At 43.6% G+C, this 9728-nt stretch overlaps 1 protein-coding gene across 1 annotated transcript; it reads right to left on the bottom strand.

Annotated features, from left to right (window-relative positions):
• Nucleotides 1–1410: 1410 nt before the first annotated feature.
• Nucleotides 1411–8185, bottom strand: LOC129859024 (protein disulfide-isomerase A4-like). Its single transcript, XM_055928334.1, has 10 exons — nt 7893–8185; nt 7414–7585; nt 6996–7201; nt 6642–6780; nt 4326–4531; nt 4032–4190; nt 3708–3859; nt 2910–3066; nt 2465–2698; nt 1411–2223 (listed from the first exon to the last, which is right to left on the bottom strand). Exons 1-10 carry the CDS (start codon nt 7969–7971, stop codon nt 1808–1810), a joined length of 1920 nt encoding a protein of 639 aa, XP_055784309.1. The 5' UTR covers nt 7972–8185; the 3' UTR covers nt 1411–1807.
• Nucleotides 8186–9728: the final 1543 nt, after the last annotated feature.

The following is a 9728-nucleotide window of genomic DNA, read 5'->3' as shown; positions in this document are numbered from 1 at the left end:
TTTAGGCTGCTACATGATACTCAAATTTTCCCTATACCCATCATGATGTTGCTACAACCTAGCCTATGAATTAAAGTTTACAACACAGGTCGAAAGACAAATCGATTTGACAGTGAAACATGGACAGTGACATTCAATACCGCCTAGCACTCTTGCCTGCATCTAGCTGATAGTGGGTGTATCATTAGTCCAACAGTTGCAAGCAAGTTTCTATTGGACAAATTCAGGTAGGTTTATCCCCGTTTTGTTCCGTTTGCTTCTGTTTAACCAAATATAACAATCAGCGGAATGAATACACCCCTGATCACACGTAAACACAGTCCAGTTTCATAGCAGCCACTTTGTATTCCTTCTTGCATCTACGTTATGCGCTCTCATTTCACCTCTTCCCTTCACTTGTGGACTTCAATGCACAACACATCAGCTGTATTTGACCTTGCAAAAAAAAAACTTAACAAGCTAAACAGCCTACATCGTTGTCACCATATTAGCTAAAGTAACGTCATAGTCAGCATAGCTAATAGAACTAACGCGTTAGTAAACCCGCTACAATCATGCAGTAACTTTACAGTGTACAGTCATTAAGCAGTTCCACCGGCGGGCCCCATTGGCAATGCATTAGTAAAACCAAAAGCTTACCTTGGAAGAGTTACAGTGTTGTGTTGGATAGTCATAGCCAGCTAGCTAACATAGCATCCCTCTGAGCAGGTTGTTTCAGTAAGCTAAACTAGCTAGCTGCATTTGCTAAGTGAGTGAAGCTGAAAAAAAGACACCATTTCTCATTTAAGAAATTTTGTTCATAACTGTTACACCATTTTTTTTCTCTTGGAGTCAACTACTCACATTTTATGCACTGCAGTGCTAGCTAGTTGTAGCTTATGCTTTCAGTACTAGACTAATTCTTTGATTGGGTAGACAACATGTCAGTTCACGCTGCAAGAGCTCTGATAGGTTGGAGGACGTCCTCCCGAAGTTGTCATAATTACTGTGTCAGTCTATGGAAGGGGGTGAGAAGCATGCACCTCCTAAGTTTTGTCTTGAAGTCCATGTACTCAGAGGATGGAAGCTAACTGCCCTCCGGGTACACCATGGTGCTACCCATAGTGCTGTTGAGGCTACTGTAGACCTTTGCAAAAATAGTGCATTTAAATCAATAATTTTGGTATAGTTATCTAAAAATATTTATGAATTTCACTGAGGACGACAGTCCTCCCGAGGAGCCTCTGAGTTAGACTGCAATATTACTGTAGTAAAAACGTGTTATTTTGGATGCAGCATACCGCAGTTAGACTATTGTACTGCAGTTAAATTGCACTCTGACTGCAATCTTTTTTCGTAAGGGGACAGCTCAGAGGAATTATGCAGCTACCAATCAGTACATAACTGTATACACAACACCACAAAACCACATCAGTTTTCAAAACATTTTATTTAAAAATACTTAGAAATCTGGAACACAATGCTTACATGCTTTTAGACATGAAAAACAAAAGCTGAATCTGTGGATCACAGCAACTCACTAATAGCCCTCTTTGGGGACACTAACTCCTAGGCCCTAACCACCAGGCGCTTCCCCTAGGTCCTAAACACTAGGCCCTAGTGGAGATCTGAGAGGGTTGAATACATCTAAACAATAGTGGTAGCTCCATCTTGCTCTCTGATCCAACCCTCTAAGGTCTATGCATAAGTGGCTAGGGTGTAGGAGGGGTTGATTTGAGTTTGACAGCCTCTGCCCTCGGCTCCCCCAGGGCACCTGGGACTGCAGACTCCGCACAGTTGGGAGTTTAGGTACTCAAGAGAGAGATTCTCAAAGTTCATCTCTGCTCTGTGATAACTTTGTGGCGTGCTGTTCCAAGAACTTACTAAATCCATCTATGGTTCTGTCCCCGCCCTCAAATTTGATTGGGCTCTGCTTGCTGTTGCTAGGCGCAAAGTAGATGGTGGGGAAGCCCTCCGTTTTGTAGCTGTCGTAAGGCACATCGTTAGCTGTGGCGTCCATTTTGGCGATGACCAGGTTCTTCTCATCCTTGTATTTCTTCCCCAGGGCTGTGTAGTCAGGTTCCAGCTTCTTACAGTGGCCACACCACGGGGCGTAGAACTCGATCAGAACGTCTTTCTTGGTATCCATCACGATGTCGTCGAAGGTTTTCCCAACCACTACTGTCACAGGGCCTTGGTTGTTCTTGGGCACTGGCTGAGATTTGATGACGGGCTTCAGTTTGCCTGTAGAGAGGGACAGACAAGATCAGACACACTAATGTATAGTCTATTACACGATCTTGGCAATTCTGACAGTTTCAATGGTCAACCCTGTTAACTCAATAGGACCATGAAGACCTGTCACATATTGATGTTTGGCTGGCAGCAGACAAGGCACTCAACTCAGGTTAATCTGTAACTCAATACAACATGTGGTGTAAAGTCCTCTGACATACTTTCAATTGACAATTGCTGTCAAGCTCACCTTTCTTGAAGGCCATGATGAAGTCCCTCAGCACCTCAGAGTCAAACTCATCAGGCTCCATGGCAAACTTCTTGCCGCCATCTCCCAGGATACCCACGTTGACTTCCTCCCCGCTGTCACTGAGCCCCAAGCTCTTCAACTCGTCTGAGTAGTCCTCCTCGTCAGCGATGGCAAAGGTGTATTCTGGGAAATCCTTGGCCACCTCCAAAACCTTGCTCCTCCAGAACTGGGTCGCTGGAACAGAGAGAGGGGGTAATCAGACCTGAGTTAAAGGCTCCAATGAACTAAGCCAAGGTTGTCCAAACCCCAGTCCAGGAGGAGATCTACTGGAAGTGCAATATTTTGTTCTAGCCCTTCTGCCTAACAAAAAAGGTATTATGGATGCTACGCAGCTTAAGACTTTGAGAAGATCCACAATATATCGGAAATAAGGGGTTGAGGACACCTTTCCTGTAGTCAAAGCTGAAGTCCACTCCGTAGTAAACGACAACCAGTGGTCTCTTGGTGTAACGTTTAGCGTCATTGCTTTGTTTCCTGTGACCCACCAGTGGCAGGATGTGTTCCTTAAAGAAGTCCTGCACCTCCGACACCTCTGTGGAGTCCTGGGGGGTAGAGGACACAGGACATTATACATGAGTAATTGCAGAATTCTATTTAGGTTAGGAAAGCATGCTTCATTGAATTCTGCTAGTTTCAGATATCCCTCCATATTCCAGTGAGGTGGATAAATAGCACCCATCCAGTGAATCAGGCTGGGAATTGCCATGTGCCTCACGATACTATATCATCAAGATACTTAGGTGCCGATTCGAAATGTTTTACAATTCCCTCGATTCACTATACGTATTGTGATTCGATAATGCAATTTTATTGCGATTTGATGTTACACATATATTGCGCACCATGTCGGCTGCAGAGAGACAACAGAGCATGAGAAAGAGTTGTGATCAGTCATGGAAATAAGTGCTAAACATGTTGGCTCACTATTAACAGCTGTCTAGCGCTAGCTAACTCTAACTAGCAAAACATTTATAATAACAATGTCTTTTTTTTTTTTTCTTTTTTTTTTTTTTACAAATCGATACTTGGAAGTCAAAGTATCGATTTAATATTGTCCTAAATAATATTGTGATATGTAACTGTATAGACCCCCCCCCCCCCCATCACAAGGCTTACTTTCACAGAGAGTGTAAGAAGCTGACTAGTGTAACGCTAGCAAACACACACCAGTTGGCAGACTTACTTTGATGGTGAATGTATATGAGGCTTTCTCGTACTTGGACCTGAACTTCTCAGGATGCACCATGACGACCTGGCTTGGGGAGGCCTTGAGGAGCTTGGCCACGTCTGAACTGAAGGTGTGGAGGAACTTGAAGTCCTCTCTAAGAATGTTACCTGGGAGGAGAGAGGGGAACACAACGACTATACCCATTAGGCCACACTGGGAGGACAGGAGCATGGATTACATATATCCTCTGTATACTACACATCATATGCAATATTCTATGTATCATGAACACTGACAAATACATTCAAAGTCAATGTAATTGATTGATTGTGTACTCACAGGCCTCTAGATAGAGGTCATAGGTCATATCCTGCTCTGAGGAGAACACGCCCACTATGACAGCGTCATCGCCATCTTTGATGAACTCCTGCACCTGTTTCACCGTCTGCACCTGCTTGGAGGGTGGCCCCGCCTGCTCGCTCATATAGTCAACGATACCTACAGAGAACACACACACAATAGTTAGTACCCTCGGCTATATCATTAACAAGGGACATGTCCTAAAATCCATAATGTTAGCAGATATATTTAGTCACGGGGTAGTGACTGAAACAGTCTAAAGTGTGAACGTACCAATCTTCTCTCTGGGTCCGTTGTAGTCGAAGGCCTTCCCCTTCCTGAAGATCTTGAGGGTGGGGTACCCAGACACCCCGAAGCGGTTGGCGATGTCATTCTCCTGGGTGGCGTCTACCTTGGCCAGGGAGATGGGAGGAGAGCGCTGGCTCAGGGACTTGGCTGCCTTCTCATACTCTGGAGCCAGCTGCTTACAGTGGCCACACCTGGAGTAGGGAATCAGGCGTGGTTATTCAAATAGGCTGTATCACATCCGGCCGTGATTGGGAGTCCCATAGGGCGGCGCACTATTGGCCCAGTGTCGTCCAGGTTTGGCTCGGGTAGGCCATCATTGTAAATAAGAATTTGTTCTTAAGTGACTTGCCTATTTAACGGTTAAATATATACAAAATGATATCCAAACGGACGTTAGTATTCCTTTTTAAAGATTTTTGTTGTGCACTAAATGTACTAGCCAGGAAAGTCAATTTATGTCAGTCTTGCTGCCGACTAACTGACCCTTATTAACCGGTTACATTTTTTCCCAAACAGTCAAATGATGTGACCAACAGAAAATACTATCAGAGATCAGGGGCCTCCCGGGTGGCGCAGTGGTCTAGGGCACTGCATCGCAGCGCTAGCTGTTCCACCAGAGACTCTGGGTTCGCGCCCAGGCTCTGTCGCAGCCAGCCGCGACCGGGAGGTCCGTGGGGCGACGCACAATTGAAAACCTCACGCTTTGCCTCTTCGAGTCTATTACAGAACATGCAACTCCTGTAATGAAACAGCTAATAAGGCATTTTCAAACATCTGCCCAAATACAATTCGCGGGAACACATCGTTCTAAAACAGAGAACCTAAGGCAAGCAGGTCCATATGTAACAGAGATGAAAATCTCTTAGAGGGGGAATCTAATAGCAACAACTATGATGGTTTGCTAATATGACTAGGATTGTGCCTTTGGCTTCTGGACAACGAAAGAAAGTGGATATGAAAACCAATAGAACCGGAGAGAAATGCTGGTTCATGGCATCAGGAGGTCTTTATAAAATTGTCTTCACGTTTCTACGGATGGATTTTCGGAAGTCTTATTTGAAGCAAGGTAGGACGTCTCATTATTTCAAGTAGAGTAAAACGTTCAGGTTTCAAACAAGTATACTGCCTGAAGCTGACATTGCAAAGTGGTGGGTGACGCGTTGATAGTCAACGGTAGGCAGGCTATAGTCTTTGCAGACGAATGGGAGGCGCGCTTTACGAGTTGAGAAATAAAATTAGCTTCTTTTTAAATAGTGGCCACCAAAGTGAACACGATTGTATTTAGAATCGTTGTTATTTGTTGCGTAATGACTGGGCTTACAAAAGCAGGTTTCACTCCAGTAGACTACAGACTTTTTAAGGAGCTACTCTCACACTGTCTGACAGGTGGTAGACTATTCCTCTCCTTTAACTAGGCTCTGTATGCTGTCTGACAGGTGGTAGACTATTCCTCTCCTCTAACTAGGCTTTGTAACCTGTGTGCATGTAATAAAAAAATGCATGCCGACTAGCGAAAATACACACGTGCCAATTTAATTCCACAAAATTATGCAAATGAACCTATAGACCGATAAGCATGACCAGTCAAATGCAGCAGCTAACCGATTAACCGTGTACATCCTTAGTACTAGCCTACAGTACTGAGGATGTACAAAGTAATTATTTTATTTTCAAGTACATGAATAACTCATGTTGCATTTTACATGAAAGGGCAGTCAGCCCTGACAATTGTAACTTTCTGTATTTTTATTTTATTTATTTCCCCACTTTCAATAGCCTAGTGGTAACAGGCAAGCACCTTCAGGAGATTCCAGAAGACATGACACAGGTCAATGCAAAACACTCTTGAAAAAAGTTCTTGAAACAATCAGTTCCATCATAGGGAACATCAGACTTTTCTTTCACTGTTGCCGACATCTACCGAAGAATAGCAGTCACAAAAACAACCGCACACTGTCAGCTGTTGTGGTACCGACATTTGACCCAAGAGCAACTTTTTTTTTGGGGGGGTGGGGTATCAACTATCCAAATAACTGCAAAAATTCCATATTATTAGAATAGTGAAATATGGGAGGGAAAGTTATAAGTTAAATAAGCACTATGAAGCTTCAGAAGGCAATAAAAACATTCATGAAGCTTCACAGTAAAATGGTTTCGACTTCATCTCCTCCGCTTCTTCACCAGATAGAAAACAAAGGCCATAATAGATATCATTTCATAAATCAGTGCAGATGCTGCAGAGGAGACGAGGATGTGACTCTCGACTATTGCGATGCATCCAAAACGTTGTGGGGGACTGACCATGGGGCATAGAACTCCACCAGGATGATGTCAGCGCTGTTGACCACCTCGTCAAAGTTGTCCTTGGTCAGCACCAGGGTGGCCTCTGGAGGGGGCTTCCAGTCCGGCTGGGCCACTTCCATCACTCGAGCCACAATGTCTTAAACACAACCACAGTTACTAATGTTACTGTGGTGAAACTGAAAGTGGGTTACAAGCCACTCGAGCCACAAGACAAACCACAGTTACAACATTATAGTAGCCTGTTTAATAGTCTGTTTCTGCTTTAGCTAACCAAGCTGACAATGTAGTTGTCAAAGGCTGAAAAAGAGACTGAGGTACTGACTGGATCAGTCTTCTTAGTAGACATCTTACCCTGCTCATTCCTGGCGCCATCATACTCCACAGGCTCCCCCTTCTTCATGATCTTGAAGGTGGGATATCCGGACACCTCGAACCTGCTCCCTAAGGAACTGGACTTGGTCGCGTCCACCTTGGCCACAGGGATAGGGGGGTCATTCTCCTTCAGAGTCAGGGCAATCTTCTCATACTCTGAAGCAAACTGCTTACAGTGGCCACACCTGGGAGGGGAGGGAAACTGATTAAATGTGTCAATCGAGGGAAAATTAACAAAAATGGTGCAAATATCCCATGTATATTTGAGATTAAAGCCTGCCTGTTTTTCCTACTACATATCGGCTACCAGGTATTGCACAATAGGCGAAGCGGATGGACACGTCTCCAATGACTGCCAAATATTGACTTTCTTAACCATCCCTTTATGCAAACTTACCATGGTGCATAGAACTCAACCAGCACGGTGTCCTTCCCCTCCATGAACATGTCGAAGTTGTCGTCGTTCAAGACCAACACTCCGTTCTCATCCTTCACCTCTGTTACGTCATCTTTATCCTCTTCATCATCACCACCCTCCTCCTCCTCCTCGTCGACTTCTTCCGCTACATCTGCAACACCATGGATAACAAAACAGTGTGAAATAAACATAACGTCTAGCAACGATAGTCTGACTGGACAACAAAGTCGGGATTGCATTGTAACATAACAAAACCACGCTACAACATAACAGAATCACACGCATGTACGCATAATAAATAAAAAAGAAACTAGCCAGCAGTCAAGTTAGCAACTAGCTAGCTAGTTAATAAGAGCTGCATGGCTGTTATAATTACAGGAGACGCCAACTACCGAACTAACTTAGTAAACTTTCCTCGCTAACTTAATTCATCCCAAAGTAGCCAGCTAGCTACTTACCATTAGCTTCACATCGGATGACAGTGGCAAAGTGGGCAACGCCAAGTACCACAATCAGTAGCAGCGCTATCTTTCTCATTGTCAGCTTTTCCAATGGAATGCTATCCGTGCAACGAGTGAGACTTCTCCTTTTTAACTAGTAACGTTAGCTCATGAAAGGCACCAAAATGGTGTATTAATAGAAATCTCTGTAGATATTTTCGAATCCTGAAGTGTGGTTACAAACTGATCTTTGGCTTGTGGTTTCTAGCTAAAGACTTCGGAAATCAGGCTCCTTCACTGACTTGCCACATTCTAATTGGCTGTCATCATCGGCTTTCCTCCAATTGCGTACCGCCACTTAATTCCTGGATCCAGGACGTTCGAGGGTGCCATTGGATAGTCGACCAGTTGTTGCAATGTCATTGGACTGAATGGTCTACTGTATTTTCAACAGTAAACATAGAACAAGCAAAAGTTTAACGCGCACTTTTGATGTCAAGGACGTCTGTCTCTACATTTCAACAATGTAACTGTCGTGTAAACATTAGCGAGCCCTGTTTTCATTCTTTCAGGGTGCCCCACTCACCTTAACCTGCACAGCACACCATTTATTTGAGCAGTTTGAACATCTTTTAGAACCAGGGAACGTTTGTTTATTGAATTTTTGTGTAAATATACAGTAACCTACAGAATACTCATAATTAAGCTTGATTCACTCAACGCAGAGTATTTAAACATACAACTTAAAAAATGTCCCTCTTGAATAGCATGCTTGGGTAGGTTACTTTATGAATGTAATCCGTTACAGTTACTAGTTACCTGTCCAAAATTGTAATCAGTAACGTAACTTTTGGATTACCCAAACTCAGTAATGTAATCTGATTACATTAAGTTACTTTTAGATTATTTTCCCCTTAGAAGAGAAAAATGCATGTTACAAATTGAACAACATCTATTCCAGGATAAATCAATGTTAAAGTTTACATAGCTGTTTACATAGTTTTTTAGAACTGTTAGCTGAGGGTTAGAACTGTTAGCTGAGGGTTGAAACTGTTAGCTGAGGGTTGAAACTGTTAGCTGAGGGTTGTAACTGTTAGCTGAGGGTTAGAACTGTTAGCTGAGGGTTGTTAGCTGAGGGATAGAACTGTTCGCTGAGGTTTAGAACTATTAGCTGAAGGTTATAACTGTTAGCTGAGGGATATAACTGTTAGCTGAAGGTTAGAACTGTTAGCTGAGGGTTAGAACTGTTAGCTGAGGGATAGAACTGTTAGCTGAAGGTTATAAATGTTAGCTGAGGGTTAGAAATGTTAGCTGAACGTTAGATCTGTTAGCTGAGGGTTAGATCTGTTAGCTGAGGGATAGAACTGTTAGCTGAGGGATAGAACTGTTAGCTGAAGGTTAGAACTGTTAGCTGAGGGATAGAACTGTTAGCTGAGGGATAGAACTGTTAGCTGAGGGGTAGAAATGTTAGCTGAGGGATAGAACTGTTAGCTGAGGGATAGAACTGTCAGCTGAGGGATAGAACTGTTAGCTGAGGGATAGAACTGTTAGCTGAGGGATAGAACTGTTAGCTGAGGGTTAGAACTGTTAGCTGAGTGATAGAACTGTTAGCTGAGGGATAGAACTGTCAGCTGAGGGATAGAACTGTCAGCTGAGGGATAGAACTGTCAGCTGAGGGATAGAACTGTCAGCTGAGGGATAGAACTGTCAGCTGAGGGATAGAACTGTTAGCTGAGTGATAGAACTGTTAGCTGAGGGATAGAACTGTCAGCTGAGGGATAGAACTGTCAGCTGAGGGATAGAACTGTTCGCTGACGGTTGTTAGCTGAGGGATAGAACTGTTCGCTGAGGGAT

The sequence above is a fragment of the Salvelinus fontinalis genome, chromosome 7 (genome assembly GCF_029448725.1).
Source record: "Salvelinus fontinalis isolate EN_2023a chromosome 7, ASM2944872v1, whole genome shotgun sequence".
Classification (NCBI taxonomy): domain Eukaryota; kingdom Metazoa; phylum Chordata; class Actinopteri; order Salmoniformes; family Salmonidae; genus Salvelinus; species Salvelinus fontinalis.
Note: the sequence above shows the minus strand (reverse complement) of the source record. Positions and strands in the feature narration are given on the sequence as shown.

Excerpts from the sequence above, each read along its gene's own strand:
- LOC129859024 (XM_055928334.1), bottom strand. The coding sequence starts at position 7,971 with ATGAGAAAGATAGCGCTGCTACTGATTGTGGTACTTGGCGTTGCCCAC. Across the intron at positions 7,202-7,413 it reads GTTGAGTTCTATGCACCATG|GTGTGGCCACTGTAAGCAGT; the intron begins GTAAGTTTGCAT and ends CTCCCCTCCCAG. Across the intron at positions 6,781-6,995 it reads TGGCGCCAGGAATGAGCAGG|ACATTGTGGCTCGAGTGATG; the intron begins GTAAGATGTCTA and ends GTTGTGTTTAAG.